The sequence below is a fragment of the Phyllostomus discolor genome, chromosome 1 (genome assembly GCF_004126475.2).
Source record: "Phyllostomus discolor isolate MPI-MPIP mPhyDis1 chromosome 1, mPhyDis1.pri.v3, whole genome shotgun sequence".
Classification (NCBI taxonomy): Eukaryota; Metazoa; Chordata; class Mammalia; order Chiroptera; family Phyllostomidae; genus Phyllostomus; species Phyllostomus discolor.
Genome location: NC_040903.2, coordinates 48,438,760 through 48,459,150, shown reverse-complemented (window position 1 = coordinate 48,459,150; position 20,391 = coordinate 48,438,760). Strand labels below are relative to the sequence as shown.

Genomic DNA, 20,391 nt, shown 5'->3' with positions numbered 1-20,391 from the left:
TTATTCTTTCTTTCCATTTCTTATAGTTTTGAATTATTTTTCTTGTTCTATACAAGTAGTTTGGGCCTTCAGAACACTTGAATATAAATAATGGTACCAAGCATCTTCATCTGAGTCTCATTATGAGGGGAAAGCTTTCAGTATTTCACATTAAGTATAATATTTGTTATATATTTCTTAGACAGTCTTTATCAGATTAAGACATTCTTTTCTCTGCCTTAGTTTGCTAAGAGATTTTTCATGAACGGGTGTTGAATTTTTATATATCATTGGATTTTGCTAACATTTTGCTTAGGCTTTTTGTGTATATGTTAATGGGTGAGATTGGTTCGTGATGTCTTTGTCAGGTTTTCATAATAAAGTTATGCTGAACTTTGTAAAATGAATTGGGAAGAGTTTCTGCTTTTTCTTTTTTAAATGTTCTCAGGCTCTTTAGATTGATATTATATCTATCTCTCTCTTTTTTTGTAATTCTCGCCGAAGGACATGTTTATTGAGTTTCAAGAGAAAGGGGGAGAAAGAGTGAGAGAGAAACATCAATTCATTACTTCCTGTACACACTCTGACTGGGGCTTGAACCTGCATCTAGGTATGTGCCCTAACCGAGATTGAACCCTCAACCTTTTGGTATATGGGACGATGCTTCAACCAACTAAGCCACTCGGCTAGGGCTTATATCTTTCTTAAATGTTGGAAGATTTCACAGAGATGGGGTCTAGAGATGTGTTTATGGGAAAGTGTTTAATAATCTAATTTCTTTGGTAATTATGAAACCCTATTTCAATTTTGGTAAATTGTGTTTTTCAAGGAATTGATTCACTTGTCTACATTTTTAAATTGTGTAAAGTTATTCATAATATCATCTTTTTTAACATATAAAGGGTCCGTAGTGATATTCTCTTGCTCAATTCTTTGTTGATTTGTGCTTTTTTAATCAGTCTGTGTGGAGGTCTGTCAATTAGTCTTTTAGTTCTGTTGATTTTCTCTATAGTACATTTGTTTCCTTTTTTTTTTTAAGTTTTGCTCTTAGTTTCACTATTTGCTTCTGTCTTGTGTACTTAGCTGTTTTTATCTTGAGATAGATGCTTAAATAATGATTTTTAGCTTTTCTTTTTAATATAGGCGTTTAAAACTATAAATTTGTCCTGCATAGCTGTGCAACCATGTCTAATTTGTTAGATACATATACTGGGTTCTTAATTTATGTTATTATATTTTTTCAGTTCTAGAATTTCCCTTTGCATTTTTTTAAAGATTTTTACTTAAAAAAGTAAAAATATCTTTTTTTTTAAGATATTTACTTATTTTTAGAGAGGGAAGGGAGGGAGATAGAGAGAGAGAGAGAGAGAGAGAGAGAGAGAAACTTCAATGTGCAGTTGCTGGGGGTTAAGGCCTGCAACCCAGGTATGTACCCTGGCTGAGAATCGAACCTGGGACACTTTGGTTCCCAGCCCGCACTCAATCCACTGAGCTACGCCAGCCAGGTCCTTTGCATTTTTTTATAGGGTAAATTTCTCCAGTGAAATTCTTCATCTTTTTTAAAAATTTATTTTCCTTCTCTTCCTCTATTTTTTTGTATTTTCTTTTCTGATAACTCCAAGATCTCTTTTTGTTGTTGTTTTACCCCCTCCTCCCACCTTTTCTCTTGGTTTTGGTCACATGTTTTTTTTTCTCTTGTTTTGCTTGATAACTTTTGATTGGATGCTGAATGTTATGAAAAATTGTAGAGGCTTTACATGTTATCTTTCTGCAGGAGGGTTCAGTTTTTCCTCTAGTGGGCAAACTGAGCAGAAAATTTCTTTAATCCAGTGAAGAGACTGCCACCTGGAGGCTGGGTTGCAATTGTTATGGCTTCATCCAACTTTGGTTTGCCCCAATTCCTGGAGTGTAGCCAAGGATTCCAGCTGAGAGCTTGGAGTGTTCAGCAGGGCCCCTTATTCCTAAAGAGTGCTGAACTTTCCCCTGCATTCATTCTTGATTTTTCAGAAGTTTTACGCTTAGTTTCTTAGATAGACCCCTATTTTTCCCAACTGCAGAATTTCATTCTGAAAATGTAAGGAGAAAATTAGCTGAGTATCACATTCAGAACTCTGGCCTTTCCCCTCCCTGCTAGGTTCTTGGCTCCTTGAGTCTCCAGATTTTGTCTGTAGCTTTTAAAGATTCCTAAAAAAGCCCTGTTGGTTTCTTTGCCCATACTCAGCCTCTTGCTATACTCAAAGGATGGACAAATGCTCTGAAGGAAAAGCTGCTGCAGAATGTTGAGTTATCTCTCCAGAATCTTGGTTCCTTAAAGCCTGGTCATCCTAGCAGTTCTGGTGCCTTGTTTTTGTTGTTAATAGTTTTTCTGGTTCTTCTCAGCTTGAGTGTAGATTTGCGGCTATCTACTACATTATAGCCAAGAAGCAAGAAATGTAATTTAAGAAAAAAAAAATGTTGAACTTCACAGGTATAGTAAGGGATCTGTGGGAACACAGGAAGTTTCTTGGCCCAGCTTGAGTTATCAGGAAAAGTATCTCATGGGGAAGTGACCATTGAAATAGCTCTTGAAGAATAAATAATAAGACAGGTAAACGAGAAAGGGGAGTGTGTTCCAGCCATAGGGAACACTATGAACAAAGGAACAGTGATACAAAACAGCATGGCAGGAGCAAGAAGAACCATAAATACAAGTACTATTTCTAGAGTTTGAATTTTAAGGCAGAAAGTGATGGAACGTGAGTGAGACTAGAGAGTTAGGTCATAGAGGGATTTGTATGCCTGTCATGTGTGGGGGATTCTACTTAATCTTCGAGGTAATGGTGAATATTTAGAGTTTAGGCTAGGAAGTATTTGTCTTTTAATGATTAGAATAGCAGCATGTAGAATATAAAACCCTGGGTTTTACCATGTTGAATCAGTTCTCTTTGGGTATAGTTTAGCCAACTAAATTAACCCTGTTGAGCAGTTCATATAAGAGAAAACGGATCCCCTGATCAGGAAATATCATCTAGTGAGAGCAGGTTGGTGGGCAGGCCTCTTTCCCACCTTCCCTCCTAAATGTGATTATTTAGGCACAGAATTTTAAGTTTTGTAAATGTGTTCTGATACTACAAATGTATCTGTACTACTGTTTAGTACATATTTGAGTTAGTTTGAAAAGTGATCTTAGAATCAATATCACTTGATAGTGTATAATATACAGAAAATTCAATACTTTGCAACTATTAGTAAGCTAATTTTGATGGTCACTATATAAAAATCTATTTTATTTTCTATATACTAGAATATAGATATAAGCGTACTAAAATTTTTAAAAATTTAAGTGATGCCATTCATAATAGCTCCAACAAGAGGGAGTCTTTTTAGACTATTAGTGTGTGTGTGTGTTGTTGTTGTTGTTGTTAGTTTTGGCTAGTAATGATAATACTAACTAGCAATGCAGAAATGCTTTCTTGGCCTTATTCTAAAATTTTAATATAAAGGATATTAAAGTTCAAAGATACTGTCATGGTCACTTTCATAACTAATTGTATTGTAATTATATGTAATACTTTGTAAACTTATTTTTTCAGGCATTATTAGAGCATCAAGTATATTTATAAGTGAGAAAAGACAGAATATTTGAGTGCTTTTTATATTCTTTGTTTCCACTTTATATAAGTTATAACAGTTATAATTATGATATGGAACTCTATTTAGCTGTGTTCCTTTGTATTGCACACTGATAGCACATTATGTCCATCTTTTGTGTCACTTCTTGCAATTATATGTTTGTTTTATTTGTTTAATGTCAGACACCAGGTAGTCACCTTATATGTAATATAATGTCATTTAGGGATGTTTGTTGTCCTATACCAGCACTGTATCTCTGACCTGACAGTGGAATTAATGGTGTTCTTGTTCCTCATTGCTACTGTAGAAATGTTCTTTCACCTCCCTAAGTCTCATCATTTTCATTAGACTATACCACTATCTCTCACTCCTTGTGTGACTTTACGTGCATATCATTGATTTGTTTGGATAGCTTAGTTGACATTACTTTTCTCATGGTTTTGGAATTTCAGATAAAAACTTATCTTGGTAGGAATTTAATTTCTCTTGAATGTTTAACACTTTCCATCTAGAAGTTTTGTGACTGTCTTCACTTGGTTCCAGGGACCTTTAGGACCCCCTAGTTCAAAAGTAAATCTTAAAGTAGCAAGCACCTCAGGGCTCTATGTAAAATGGGATATGGTAGAACCAGTGACTTTGCTTAACAGTGCTTAAACCAAGGCCTAGCTGTAGGGCTGTATTAGTTTCTTCTGACCTTCCTGGAGAAGCCATAGCTTCAAACACTAGTGTTTTGCGGCCTTTTTCAGACTCTCCTTGTGGGCAGAGAATCCAGCCCTTGGCTGTAATAGCCCAACTCCGGTTTTCTGTGTCATGTTGGACAGTAGTCTCTGTATGACATAAATTCCTCTGCTACCCTATGCACCCAGAACCTGTTAAGCCCCACAGCTTCAGTCCCATGAACCTCTTTATGTTTCTTTTTGATTCATGGAATTGTATCACTGAATATCAGAGTATTGGTTCTGGCAGTCTTTTTCAACATCTTGTTATTATTTGGAAGTGGAGGAGCTTAACAATAGGTTATTGCCTCTAGGTCGACATTCCTGTCCTTCAGAATAAAATTCATGTGGCTTTTTGCCTTGTAAAATCATTTCCTCCTCTTTTTTACTTTTTTAAGAAGAGAGGTTTTATATATGTTTAAAAATATTTATTTATTTTTAGACAGAGGGGAAGGGTAGGAGAAAGAGGGAGAGAAACATCAATGTGTGGTTGACTGTCACATGCCCCCTACTGGGAACCTGGCAGTCCAGGCATGTGCCCTGACTGGGAATTGAACCAGCAACCCTTTGGTTCGCAGGCTGGTTCTCAATCCACTGAGCCACACTAGCCAAGGTACTTTTTTTACTTTTAATATATCACCTTGTTGCTGTCTCCTATAAGATGCTTTAATTTGACTCTCACACTGAGCCACGTGCCCTTCCAGTCTGTACCCCAGCACTCTCTGCATGCCACTTACAGCATTTACCATACATAGTTTTTTTACATTTCTTGATTGTCTTACCATGAGACTTTTAAGTTTTGAAGTTTAAACAAGGAGTTTTCATTCATCATTGTATACCTGGGACTTAAAATATGATAGACACTTAATGTTTATTAATATGGACAGACTAAAATGTCGATTGTCAGGTGTTTTCATATTGTTCATATTTTTAACACCAGCTTAATGGTGAGATGTTAATGAAGAGGTTGTAAACTATATCTCATTTTCACTATTGTGCAGTATTCTAAGATCAGTCCTTATTTGACAAATTAATCAGAAGGTGAATGTATGGTGATTAATCTAATAAGCTAGATGTAACAATTGTATGTGTAATTAGTTTTGGTTTGGCCAACACAGAGAAACAGTTTACTTTGTAATGCCAAAGCTGAAAGTGACAGAAAATGGAGCTGGAATAAAATAAATTAGCCAGTGGAATGGCTGAGATTATAATAAATACCAGGTCACATATTCCTTATAACACTAAAGGAATCCAAAAGGAAAGAGAAGAAAGTTCAGCTGCAATACCTGTTTGAGGAGGTGCCTTGCCCTTCATGTTTTCATAGCTCTTAATGCCCCTCTCTTTTGATAAAGTTGACCCTGAGTGATCAGGAAAAGTTTTAAGCTATGGTCTCTGTACTTTCTGAGGAATAATATAAGTAATATATTTTTATTTTTATTTTTTTAAAGACCTTTATTGATTTGTTTTTAGAGGGGGGGAGGGAGGGAGAGAAACATCAGTGTGTGGTTGCCTCTCACGCACCCCCTACTGGGGACCTGGCCCACAACCCAGGCATGTGCCCTGACTGGGAATTGAACCAGTGACCCTTTGGTTTGCAGGCCGGCACTCAATCCACTGAGCCACACCAGCCAGGGCTAAGTAATATATTTTTAAAGAGTTTTCTATAAAAAATGGTTGTGAGTGCAGAGCTTGGATTACACTTTTACTTGTTTGGAACCCTCAGTTACTGAAAAATACTCTTTTCTACTAATCACAGAGTCATTTCTGTACTTTGTTTTGTTTACCTGGCAGAAGTAGTACTTATATAGATGTGTTTTATTTATTATTAGATTCAGTATTGCTAAGTTAGTTTTGTTTTTATGGTGCCCGAAAAACTCAAGAATAGAGATATCTAAATCATTACTGCTTTAAAGTGTGCATCTTCTAAAAATTAAGCCTATATTCAGCAGTTAAAAATAATATGTGGGAGGATTAAAACAACAATATGTTTTGTGTTTGTGTAATAATCTCTCCACTGGTAATTAGGTCAGGTGAATTTCCCCGTTAGTATTTTTTCATCATTTTTCAATGTGTAATTTATTGTCCCTCATATCTTATATTTATTCCTGTTGACTTTAGCTTTGTTTTTAATGGGTTGTCATTTTGTTATCATAGTCTATTTCCTAAAGTAGTTTAATGCCTATTTGTTGTCTTAGAAATTCACTATGTTTTCTTATTTTTAAGAATTGGAAAAACTTAATTCCAAAAATTACTGCCAATTGATAACAGTGTTACTTAAACTTTAAAATGTTATGTTACCCGAACACTTCAAATTAATTTAAATATAGATGGTGAGGTGACATAGCAAAGATTTTATTTAGTAAAGAATGGTAATATTAGATATTGATGTTAAACGCTATAACCAATACATACAGATTTTCTTGGAGTTCTTATTTTATTTTTTAAAATTTAATCTTTATTGTATTTGTTTTTCCATTACCATTTAATCCCCCATGCCCCACTCCCTAATGCTTTTTTAAGTATATTTTCTTGATTATGCTATTACAGTTATCTCAATGTTTTCCTTTTTGTCCCCCTCTGCCTTGTATCCCCCTTTCCTCCAGCAGTCCCCTCTTCATTCACATCCATGGATTGTGCATATAGGTTCTTTGACTTCTGCATTTCCTATTCTATTCTTAACACGCCCCAGTATATTTTGTATCTACCAATTATGTTTCTTAATTCCTGTACCTTTTCCCCCATTCTCCCTCCTCCCCCTGCCTACTGATAACCCTCCATGTGATGTCCATTCTGTGATTCTCTTCATGTTCTAGTTGTTTGCTTAGTTTGTTTTGTTTTTAGATTCAGTTGTTGATAGTTGTGAGTTGTCATTTTACTGTTCATAGTTTTAATCTTCTTCTTTTTCTTAAGTAAGTCCTATAATAAGGGCTTGATGATGGTGAACTCTTGTAGCTTTACCTGGTCTGGGAAGCCTTTATCTGCCCTTCCAACTTTAAATGATAGCTTTGCTGGATAGAGTAATCTTGGTTGTAGGTCCTTGCTTTTCATCACTTTGGATACTTCTTGCCTGCAAAGTTTCTTTTGAGAAATCAGCTGATAGTCTTCTGGGAACTCCTTTGTTAGGTACCTAACTGTCTCCTTCTCTCTTGTTGCTTTTAAGACACTCTTTATCTTTAACCTTTGGCATTTTCATTATGATGTGCCTTGGTGTGACCCTCTTTGGGTCCAACTTTTTCTGGACTCTGTGTACTTCCTTGGAATTGTGTATCTGTACTTTCTGATGAATAATATAAGTAATATATTTTTATTTTTATTTATGAGGGAAGTTTTCTTTATTTCAAGTAGGTTTTTAATTTCTTGCTCTTCCTCTTCTTCTGGAATCCCTATGATGTGGATGTTGGTTTTTTTGGAGATGTCCCAGAGTCATCTCTTACTCTCTTCTCATTTTTCTGAATTCCTGCTTCTTCATTCTGTACTAGTTGAGTGTTTATTTCTTCCTTATGTTCAAAATTGTTGATTTGAACTCCGGCTTCCTTCCCTTCACTGTTGGTTCCCTGTTGGTTTTTCTTTATTTTACTTAGTGAAGCCTTCACTCCTTCCCTTTAATGTGTTGTACTCAATGATTTCTCTGAGCATCTGTGTCACCAGTGTTTTGAACTCTGAACTGATAGTTTGGCTATCTCTATTTTGCGTAGTTCTTTTTCTAGAGTTTTGATCTCTTTCGTTTAGGCCATAATTCTTTTTCACCTCAATTTGGCAGCCTCCCTGTGTATGTTTCTGTGTCTTAAGTAGAGCTGCTTTTTTATGTAAGGGGCGGAGTCTTAGGTATTCACCTGGGCGGGGAAAACCTCTTTGTTGCTTTGTGGTGCTGTATATAGGGGAGGGATTGGAGCGGGAGCAGTGCTGCTTGCTCAGCTGTTGCCCATTTCCAGTCACTTCCCCCACTTCCCGTAAGTGATTGACACCCTTCTAGGGCTGCCCTGATGCTGAATAGCAGAGTGGGTGGGTTTGTGTATGTTCTAGGACTGTGCTCGTCCTTTACACTGAGTCTCCTGAGAGACTGGCAGTTTCTTCCACCACCCTAATCACCACTGGTTTTTACAGCCAGAAATTGTGAGGTTTTATTTTCCCGACACTAGAACCCAGGACTGCGTGGTTTAGCCTGGGGCTGGGAACACCGGCTCCCCAGTTATCCCTCCCGGTTTCTAGGTTTTTATCTGCCACATTTCACTGGCGTGTCCTCTCTGCTCCTCATACCCATCTGGATGAATATTTCTTCTTTAACTCCTTAAGGGGTTGTCAGCCTTTATTACAGTTTGATTTTCTGGCAGTTTTGGTTGTTTTTTTATTTTGAGGTTAGTTGTGATTCTTCTTATGTTTGTGTGAGGAGGCAAAAAGTGTCTGCCTATGTTTCCATCTTGGCCAGAAGTTATTAAAGCCTCTCCCTAAATTTTATCTTCTTTTATCTCATTTGCTAGATTTTAAATAAACTCAAAAACATTAAAAAAGAACATTTTTTAACATATAAACACTATTACATAGCATTGCTAACCTTTTAAAAGAGAGAATTCTAAACAATCTTGATGATAACTTGAAACTTGTTTTATTTTATTTTAATTTTTATGTTTTAATTGTTCCCTTACAGAGTGTTTCTGCATCCCAGAGAGATGAAGTGATTCAATGGCTGGCCAAACTCAAGTACCAATTCAACCTTTACCCAGAAACATTTGCTCTGGCTAGCAGTCTTTTGGATAGGTTTTTAGCCACTGTAAAGGTAATTAATTGCTTTAGATACACTTAAACCCAGACTCTTGTTTGAGGGTTTATATGCTAAACCAGGGGTATTAGTAAACATTCTATAAGCTGGAAAGGAATGGGAAAACCTTCATGGACAAGATTTGTGTACCTGTAAGAAGACATGATGTTTTCTATGGCTTTAAGTTTTCAGAAATGTTTCTACTTGTATTCTGTAAATTTTATTAAAAAGATTTTATTTATTTTTAGCTCTGATTGGTATAGCTCAGTGGGTTGGACATCGTCCCCCCAAATGAAAGGCTGTTGGTTTCACTCCCAGTGAGGGCACATGCCTGGGTTGCAGGCCAGGTCCCCGGTGGGAGCATGCAAGAAGCAATCTATAGATGTTCCTCTCGCACATTGATGTTTACCTCCCTCTCTCTGTCCCTCCTTTCCCCTCTTTCTAAAAATAAATAAAATCCTTATATATTTTTTGTCAGGATTTTATTTATTAAAAGAGAAGGGAAGGGAGGGAGAAGGAGAGGGAGACAGACATCAGTGTACGAGAGAAACATTGATCCATTGCTTCTCGTACTTACCCCAACTGGACACTGAACCCAGAACCCAGACATGTGCCCTCACTGGGACTTCAACCGGCCAATGACACCCAGCCAACTGAGCCACACCAGTCAGGGTATATATTCTATAATTTTTTTGCTACAAGTATTTCTAACATATTTAACCTATGAAATTTTTGGCCTGCTTTTAATATTACATAGCACTGACAGAATGTTTAGTCATCTTTTATTTAACACATTGGTGTACGAATGTGCCTATTGCAAATTTTTCTCCATCATTTTTTGTTTATCGAATATTGTTTATTTTCCTGAACAGTATATGCTTTCTAGAGGTATACACTTGGAGCACAACAAGATGAACCAGACTGTTGTAAAATAGCTTGGTGTATTTTTGTCAAATGGCAGCATTTAACAAAATGTATGAGTTAGCCCTAGCTGGGTGGCTCAGTTGGTGTGTCATCTGCACATCAAAATGTTGCACATTCGATCCCAGTCAGTACATATACTTAGGTTGTGAGTTGGATCCCTGGATGGGGCACATGTAGGAGGCAACCGATCAATGTTTCTTCCTCTCTGTCTCCTCATGTTCTTTCTAAAATCAATAAACATCCTTGCATGAGGATTAAAAAATGTGTATGTAAGTTTCACGTTGTTGGTATATCTTTGGTTATATTATGTAAAATCAGTCATAATGGGCCCTCAACAGATTTAAAGCAGAAAGTTAGTATTTATTTAATGGCAAGGCATGAAAAAGTAAAAAAGCACTTCAGTTGTTGCTATTTCTATGCCTAAGAATATGTAACCTGGGGAAACTATGAATTCAGTTTAGAGGGTACTTTCTTATTAGATATAAAAAAGTAGAAGCCATAGAATTTGGATGGCTGTTCAGTTACCTTTTTATGTTTTAAACTTAAGAGACTTAAAAAAACCCCCAAAACTTAAAAAATTATATTGATACTAATTGCCTAAAGTCTGGATTATCTGAAATGCCAACTTTTATCTCTTATCAAAGGACCCTATCCCTACACCCAACCTCCTATAACAACTAAACCTCCCTTTCACAAAGAGGTGTTTAAGGTTATTGTCCTTTCTTGGGTTGTATATTCTTTAAAAATTATTAGTTAACTTATTGTAGCTTCTGTTATGGAAAAGATTATTATCAACCTTACTAAACATTTTAAACATTGCTTCTTGGCCTTTTGGCTAAGATCCAGTGTAATTTTAAACAGACTTGGGCAAAATTGCTAAAACAATTAGAGAATTTGCCAAGGATAATCTCATTTTTTCATATTTCGTATTTAATGGGTCCTATCATGTTAATAGCATCAGATACTATTGCTTAGAGATAGTCAATCTATATTGAAACAATCTAAAATGTATTCATAGTTTAAATAAAGGCACTTAAAGTACACTGTAAAAGGGTATAATAATGAGGAGCCTTAATCCTAGCTGTGTAGAATAAAGTGTTATGAAGCTCTTTAAAAGTGTGGACCTGGATCCTGACCCCTCTCCCAGACTTACTGATTCTGAATCTCTAATAGTTTGCTTATATTTAAAGAATACATCCTGATGTATAGCCAGGTCTGAGAACTACTGTTTATTTAAAAATAAAATCACATTTGCTGCTGGGATTCTTTTTATTACTAAATTTATTATTGGTGCCCTTGATTCAGGGGTTGTATTGCCTACCCAGAGTTAACTGCTGGACTCTTTTCTTTGTAATGAACTCCGATTTATTCAGGGATGTGGGTTTGATACGTTGTTTGTACACATGGGGAAATAAGGGAGCCTGGAAAAAACTACTTTATCAGTAAGTTCTTAGTCACTTTCTAGATCACTTGTGTAGTGTCCCTTAACCTGTGAGATTGTTTTCTCATATGTAGAAAGATGTAATAGATGTAATTTATGGAAGTACTTTCTGAATTGTATTAAATGATTAGTATTAATGATCATTTTAAAATATTGATAGTATTGAACCAGCTTTTATTGTGTCATACGGGCAGAAGATTCTAAGATTCCTAGACAGTATGCCACTTGTACTGAGGCAGTGATCATTGGCATGTTTATTAAATAAGTTAGTTAATTAATCAAGGCTATATTCTGGTCATCAGAAGGCTTTCCCAATCTCACAGGAATGAATATAATATTTAAGTATAAAATACATGTTGATTCAAGTTTTCTTTGTGTTATATCACTGACCTCTGTGTCATTTAATATAGTTGGAGTGAATTGTTTTGGTTATTTAAAACTAGATTCTGATACTGGATTGGCAAACCCTTATTCTACCAGTAAGGTAGAAAGTGGACCAACTTCATTACAGATAATGAAAACAGGCAATTTTGAGCCCTACTATGGGTGTCAAACCCAAGGACTTTTTTTTTAAACTCACTAATTGATTCTGTATATATTTAGGAGCCTTTCATTCTTACCATGTGACTTGAATATATAATTTTGTGTGTGTGGACATTAATAATTAGAAAACTTCTACTCATCTGCTGTCCTCTAATTTTTTAAAGCATTTGAACTTTATTAATAATAGCCTTTTGATATTATCTATTTCATTCCCCTAACACTTAATGTGTTGATTTTATTGACATAAGTAAAGAGCCTAAAGCTAGCTTTAAAAATATACGCACACAAATACATATTTTTAATTTGGAGAATTTTATTTATTAAATTAAAAATTGTCTTCTAAATTAAAGGTCTTTTATGCTGGATAGAAATGAACTTTGGCTAGCATTGGTTGAACTTCCAGCCAGGGAAATGATCCTAGTACTTCTACAGAATATCATATGGGTAGGGGAGTTAAAAGCTAACTCTGATTTTAGAAAGCAGTGGGTAGGAATCATTAATTGCATTCCATCAAAAGTATGCATACTTGTCTTATGTACATAATCTAGTTTTAAAAAATAAACTCATAAATTCTGAAGAATCACTGAAGTTACTTTTTCCCTCTTCAAAATTTTAGGCCCATCCAAAATACTTGAGTTGTATTGCAATCAGCTGTTTTTTCCTAGCCGCCAAGACTGTTGAGGAAGATGAGGTAAATATTTTTCTTTAAAGATTAGTTATGTCTCTTTTTTGAATATCTCTCTCCATTTATTCACTTGCTCTTTGTTTACCAAAACAAAAATTGAAATAAATTTTTTTCTGTCTTCTCCCTATCCTGTGGTTCCCTTTGCTTTGAATAGAGAATTCCAGTACTGAAGGTGTTGGCAAGAGACAGTTTCTGTGGATGTTCTGCATCTGAAATTCTGAGGATGGAGAGAATTATTCTGGATAAGTTGAATTGGGACCTTCACACAGCCACACCATTGGATTTTCTTCACATTGTAAATATACCTGAAGTCTTAGTTTTTTATTTAAACATGTAGTCCTATTTCAATAAGAAAAGTAAATTCCCTGCTCATTTGTTTTATTATGATTTTTATAAAAAGGGAACTTACTGCAATTAGCCAAGGAAAAATTAGAAATTAGGATATATGTCAAATCACTGATGTTAAAATTTCTAACTTAAAAAAATTAAACATTGGGTAATACTTGAGGTTTCATCAATTTCTGTACATAATTTACGTAGACATTTAAGTAAAACTAGAATTATCTTGTGATTTTGTTTTCTAGTTCCATGCCATTGCTGTGTCAACTAGGCCTCAGTTACTTTTCAGTTGGCCCAAACTGAGCCCGTCTCAACATTTGGCAATCCTAACCAAGCAACTACTTCACTGTATGGCCTGCAACCAGTTTCTGCAATTCAAAGGATCCATGCTTGCTCTGGCCATGGTTAGTTTGGAAATGGAGAAACTCATTCCTGATTGGCTTCCCCTTACAATTGAACTGCTTCAGAAAGCACAGGTAGGTGTCAGTTTAATTAAGTAGTGTTCATTTTAAGTATATTTCTTACGTTCATAAAAAGGGTTGCCAAATGGTTATAAAACTAAGAGACATTTCTAATTTTGTAATGGCAAACCATTTTTAGGAGTAGACAGTGTGAAGAAATTTACACTTTAAATTTAAAGGTAGTCTTTTTTTTCTCCTGTAAAGTTTATATACTATTTTCTTGATTCCTTTCAACCCTTCTAGATTACTTAAAGTCATTAAGAATCTTGAAAGATTTGATACAATTTTCAATAATATCTTCTCCTTTAGTTTTATATGAAGAACCTTCCCAGCTGCATTTGTAGCTTTCATTATAGTACTTCTATAGTACTCCACTCATTTTATGTTAAAAACATAAATTGTAACCAGTTGCTTTTTAGACAAGCACATGATTTAGTGTTGGCTAGAAAATGAAGTATTTGTATCAGTTTGGCAAGTAGAAAACAGGCTTTCTGAAAGAGGTTTTGTCCTGGTACTTCCTGTTACTGCCTGAGATTAGTCCATAATTTATCAACTGTATGTAAAATGTAAGGGTTTAGTGGAGAAAATTCTCATTCCAGTGGAAAGTTAGTAATAGTGCCATATGTTAGCAAGTACTTTGAGAGAATTTTTATTAGTTCTCTTCATGTCACCAGATAGAATTTACAAGTTTAGATCTGCAAACCTTACTCCTCTGCCAACTGAATCCATAAAAGACTTATGAACTTGCTTTCTCCTTATATGTCCCTATTCTCATTTGGCAGTAGTTAGCCTGACTTGTTTCATTGGATTTTATTTACAGAAAAGGCTTAAATTTTGAACTTGAAAACATTTTTTTAATATAAAAAGAAGTAATTTTAACAAAGAGCTGCGGTTATTGAGTTATTAAAATTTATACAAGAATACTATAAAATAAAAACAAGAAAATAATGCTTTAATTTGGTGCTCTGTATAAGATGGTTATAACTGGTGATCTTATAGATGTGAACTATAAAACTTAGTACCTTAGTGCTGCCTCTTAGCTTTGAGAATTTCAGGCTCTAGGACCTAGTGTGTGAGCAGAGAAAGGCTAAGAATCTTTTTATAAAAAGGGTAATAACCAGAGCAGCATATTAACCAGAGTACCATCCCTCTTTTATGTGTTTTGTTCCACTGTTATTAGCATGGCTCAGTTTGTTCTACATCCCTGGGACATGTGATGTTTAGTGTAACAACATATGTTAGATGGAAATAATTGAGAAGTATTTATTTCCATTGAAATAAATCCTGTAATGAAAATAAATCCTAAGAGATAGATGCTATTTCATGGGAATTTTGAGAAACTATCATAAACCACCATATACATGAATAGTGTGGCACAGAAAATTTATTTTGCCTACCTAGAATGTTGGAAAAATGTAGTTGAATATTAGTCATTATATTATGTTAGACAGGAAGTGGGGACCATTAATAGATAACCTCCTATATTTTATGTATGTATGTATATATGTATGTATGGTTTTTATTGGAACAAATGACATATCTCTAAATGCCACCTGACTTGGTCTCTGTTCCCGTTCCCAAGCTAGTACACAAAAAATTTGCTATTTGAAGTGTTATCATCACAGAGAAAGAACAGACTTGGAAGCATAAATAATAAGAATGCTGTGAGTAGCATGCGTATTCTGTAGCTTTTCGGGCTTGTTCTCTACTGAAGAATACTGGAGGATCTGCTTAATCCTTTTTTGTAAGTCTTCTGGTTCTAGAAGAAGAAAGTGTTCACAGAAACTTGTTTCCCCCTTTACTGGAGAAGCATTATAAACTGGGAATTGAAGGAACCTTCTTAGAAATCATTTTGTTCGACCCTTGTGGTCCAAGCCTGATGGTTTCTGATTCTTCCAGACTCAGTTCTGTTTTTGCTAAGTTTGCTCCTTTTTAGGTAGGAACATTAGGTCTAAAATCTTGTGATTAGACCTGTGACAAGGCCATAGTAGTATCAGGTATTCCTCCTGGATTTCTCATTCTAGTGTAGGAAATTCTTGCATCAGATTGGTGAGATCATGCCAGAATTGCTTCTGACATGATTCCCATTGTTCTGGTTTGGGAGGACTGCCAGTGGTCTGTCAGACACCTTATGCTGTATGGAGACCACTGGCGCTGGCTCTAGCTGTGTATCTGGCCCCATCCCCATCCCCCCTGGACTCCAAAATGCAGTGAGTGTTTCTTCGATTGAAAGGCAAGCTTCCTCTTGTCTCTGCTAGTACCCCCACCCCTGTTGGCTCTTATGTTGCTTGTTGGCCACCATTTTGGGATGGCTAAACCTTTCTTGTTCTGCTCTAATTCTGGGGCTGTACTCAGTGTCCTCCTTTTTCTGACTGATGTGCCCCTCTTCCTTGATAACCTAGAAAGTTAAACTCTACCCAAAATACTGTGGTGGCTCCCTTGTCACTAGCCAGGCAGTAGTCAAGGTAGAGGTCCCCTGCGGTAGTATAGTTTAATATTAGAGTAGTTCATTAAAGAAGTAGACCCTTTCTTACCAGAGTCTTCCAGTTCTTCCTGAAGGCGCCTACGGTCAGACTATTGCAGTAGGATTTTTAGTGCTTCATGCTGTCCAGTAAACCCGGGTCCGTCCGAAGGGCCTATCACTTATGTCATGCTATTTTTTCCCTCTTTCTAGCAGTAACCTATTTGGATGTCTGCCCTGTAAACTTTCACCATTTACTCTAATGTCTTTCTCTCTCTACCATTTTTTTGCTAGCCCTCACCTCTAAAATATAACTTAACTTTATTATTTTTTTCACAGAGAAAGATTATAGTGACATAAAAGTCTTTTACTTAAAATTCACCTTCTTTCAGAATTCTGCTGTGGTGTTACGCCTAATGACCAAGGCAGTAGAATATTTGTACTTTTACTTTTGTAGGCCACTAGGCATCATTTATTTGCTAAAGCAGTTTATTAAGCTAGGTACTTAACTTTTTAGAAATAGTTTTTACACTGTAGCTTTTATTCACTTCCCAATTTCTTTCATTTCTATTACCTCTCTTTTGAGGGCTTCTTGAAGTATTGGCTAAGGGTATCAATTGTCTTAGAAAAAAATTTTTAAAGATTTTATTTATTTATTTCTAGAGAGGGAAGGGAGGGAGAGAGAGAAACATCAGTGTGCGGTTGCTAGGGGCCAGGGCCTGCAACCCAGGCATGTGCCCTGGCTGGGAATTGAACCTGTGATGCTTTGGTTTGCAGCCCACCCTCAATCCACAGACCTACGCCAGCCAGGGCTGTCTTAGAAAATTTTGAAATCCCATCTCTCTTCTGTGTGCTTTTGTTCCACTGTTTTTTCCTGGATGACGAGTAATGAATATATAGGCTCCGGCAGAGGAAGGCCTGCTTGCGTGTGGTTGGTAGGGTAATACTACAGGTGTAATAATTTTAATTTGAACATCACACCTAAAATGTCATATGTTGTGCTTGAGTGTGATAGTTATGTTACAGAATTGCATGCTTATGATTTTGTAATAAAAAAGGGGGGCATTATTTGTGCCAGATCCTGTATTTAGAGATAAATACAAGTTGTGACAAAATGTGTTCTTGCAGAGTATGCTGTTTTCCTTTATTTTTTTCTGTGGTATTGCAAACAGTAGTGCTTGTATGCTGCAGGTTGTTATAGGTAGGAATAAGACTTGGTTGAGAAGTGACCAAAAATGCTTGTGATATACACAAAACTGGAAAGTGATCAAGGTAGGCTTCCAAGAAGGTGGTGGTAAATTAGCCAGACATGTAAGGTAATAGGTTAGGTAACATAATTTCAACAAGTAGAAACAGGGTAAGTAAGGGTAAAGTAAGGAAGGACAAGATATGTATAGAATAGAGAGAGCAGGCCCGTTTGGCAGGAATGTAGAGCACAAATTGGGATATTCTAGGAAGTAAGGCTGGAAAAGAAGTTTGGGGTTAGATTGTGGATAGCTTTATTAATACCAAGCTAAAGAGATTAACTGCTTGTAGGTATTGGGGTGCCACTAAAGAAATTTGAATAGGAGAGAAATATATGTTGCTAGAGGAAGACTATTTTCACTATAGCTATAATTACAAAGAAGGGGGGCCAAGAAACTAATTAGACTCTTTAGCTTAGCAAAGGTAAGATTTTGAAGGCCTTCCATGCTAGAAACTTAACGAATAAAAATGAATATGATATAATGCCTACCTGTTGGGATCTTATACTCTGTAATGGAAAAGCCTGAATATTTAAATAGATTATGCTAATATAGTGTGTGGTTAAGTTTGATGACAGGTTGCTATAGAAACAAAGGGTTCTAAAATTTGGGAGTATAGGAGTCTGGAGAGAGACAAAGGTGGCATCAGAAAGGACTGATATTTGAATTGTCTTAGAAGATAGAATAAGTGAATCTCTGAAGTTAAACAAAAACATTTCTTCCTAGTATTGTCAAGCTGTTTTCTACAAAAAATTACTTGTCAAAAGTTCACACTGTGTAACAAAAAAAATATTTAAATTATTTTAAAGGCCATAAAGCCTTTTCCATTTCTTACTTAAATTTCTTCTTGCCTGCTTAAATTGCTTCTTCCTTAAATTGTTAATGAATTCTGTGTGTATGTTGGTCTTCACTGAAGAGATTAGAAGAGACAAAGAGAGCAGGGTGAAGGTCCTACTGGGGAATAGCCTGAACAAAACAAATGTTGGGTATATAACACTGAACAAAAGAGAATTATTTCTGCTTTCATGAAGATGTCCAGCATGCAGAGATGTTCAGCAAATGCAGAATTTAAATTCCAAAGAGACTTATATTAGAAATACAGATTTGGACCTAATACCTAAGATGATGGATAGGCTGGAGAAATAGATGAGTTGAGTTTAGAAGATATGGGGGCAAGGAAAGGAATCTGGGGGTGCAGACGGCACAGGATGGAAAAGTAGCCAGCAAAGATGATAGAGCAGCCTACAACAATTAAATGACCAACTTTTTTTTTTTTTTTTAATGCTTGTCCCAGATGGATAGCTCCCAGTTGATCCACTGTCGGGAGCTTGTGGCACATCACCTTTCTACTCTGCAGTCTTCCCTGCCTCTAAATTCCGTTTATGTCTACCGTCCCCTCAAGCACACCCTGGTGCCCTGTGACAAAGGAGTGTTCCGATTACATTCCTCCTCTGTCCCAGGCCCAGATTTCTCCAAGGACAACAGCAAACCAGAAGTGCCAGTCAGAGGTCCAGCAGCCTTCTATCATCATCTCCCAGCTGCCAGTGGGTGCAAGCATGCCTCTGCTAAACGCAAAGTAGAGGAAATGGAAGTGGATGACTTCTATGATGGAATCAAACGGCTCTATAATGAAGATAATGCTACAGAAAATGTGGGTTCTGTGTGTGGCACAGATTTATCAAGGCAAGAGGGACATGTTTCCCCTTGTCCACCTTTGCAGCCTGTGTCTGTCATGTAGTTTCAGGTGTTACCTTTAAGTGCAAACTGGGGTATACTACTCTGGGAACAGGAACGTGGAAAACCAGGGCAGGCTATATAAAGGTGTCTACCTAATCAGGCTGATTTGAGTGAGCCAGGAAGAAAAAAAATATATATTGTGGTTAATTAAAATCCAACATTATTTAAGCACTTAAAGACCAAAAAAGTATAAAATTGAAAAGATCCAACAATTATAAGTAAAAAATATCTTTGTAGTATTTGTCAGTTTCACCATTTATTCTGCTTAAATGTAATGTAGGTTGCTCCCATGTCAAAAATTTACATTCAGTGTTTCTTTTCAAAGTTGCAGAACTCATAGCTAGCAAGCCCTATCCCCAGTGTCAGGACTTAATTTTCCCCTTGCTTTTGCTTGCTTTTTTATTGATACTTAATGAATTTTATGCATGTTGATGTGTAGCCTGACTTCCACTGAGTAGGAAATCCTCAAAATTATTTTTTAGCAATTTAGCAAACAAATTATTTCAGCTTGACAGTTATGTGTAATCTATGATTCAAATTCAAATTTACTTCAAAATTGCCCCATGTAAATCAGAAGTGGTAATAGAAAAAGGACTCAAATTACCATGTTGATGTTTGTGTTTGTCTCATTTCCATTTCTAAGATCTGGAAACAAAATTATTATTGATTATCTTAAACTAAAGCTTAAAGGTGGCATGTAATTAGGACACTGTTAGATTTGTTGAAAGCATTTTTGGCATTTGCATAAGAAATTTGTGATAAATATGTCCAGGTGCTCACCAAAGAAAAATGTAGTAACTAAAATTTATATATTTTTTTTGGTAACTGATCAACTCTTTTTCACTTTATAAGCAGTAGGAGAGACCATTTAGATGTTGGGGCAGCTCTATTATTTGGGTCTGTAATGTGTAATAACTAAGTTCAGTACCCTAGTTTTATGTTGTTAAGCTATTAGTATTTTCTCGATAAAAGTTATTCTTTCTTGTCTCCCAAGCCCCTACCTATATTTCTCTTAATGACTTCTGGAATCTGAGCTCCCTGTGCAGTCTGAACAAGGTATTGCAGTCAAAACCAACCATGTACTGATGATAAAAGCCTCTGGTAGCAATAAACGTTGTCCTTAACTCTGTTGTATCTCTTTTTTTGTGTTTGTGAAGAGGTGCAAGTTCCCGATTGCTTAGGCATTGTTATCTAAACTGAAAAATAATTAAAATACTAAGAATATGCTTTACAGAAAATAAAACATGAAGGAAATGGTATTTAAATATGAAGAGTGTAGGTTTTTGACAAAGAATTTTTCTTTTATGTTATTTTTTCACTGGTGGACTGTGGACCTTCCAAACAGTAAATTCTTATCTTAATGGAACTCTTTGTGAGGGCAGACACAGATACACATCTAGATATATGGCATTTTAATCTATTAATTTTGTTCCAGTTTAGCAGTGGAAGAGTATTCTCAGGTCAACATCCGACTTTCTTGAAATTTTTGTGGT

General features: G+C 35.9%; 1 protein-coding gene across 3 annotated transcripts in view; it reads left to right on the top strand.

Moving 5' to 3' along the window:
• Window positions 1-20,022, top strand: part of CCNI (cyclin I) — a 31,566-nt gene extending 11,544 nt beyond the window's left edge. Inside the window, exons 2-7 of one of the 3 annotated variants that reach the window (XM_028505877.2) lie at window positions 512-522; window positions 8,955-9,081; window positions 12,588-12,662; window positions 12,811-12,951; window positions 13,241-13,471; window positions 18,456-20,022. In XM_028505877.2, coding sequence (XP_028361678.1) covers window positions 512-522; window positions 8,955-9,081; window positions 12,588-12,662; window positions 12,811-12,951; window positions 13,241-13,471; window positions 18,456-18,899 — 1,029 coding nt within the window. In that variant the 3' untranslated portion in view covers window positions 18,900-20,022. Of the gene's footprint in view, window positions 1-511; window positions 523-8,952; window positions 9,082-12,587; window positions 12,663-12,810; window positions 12,952-13,240; window positions 13,472-18,455 lie in introns of all 3 variants that reach the window. The other 2 variants (XM_028505876.2, XM_036022542.1) reach the window with 2 other exon arrangements.
• Window positions 20,023-20,391: the final 369 nt, after the last annotated feature.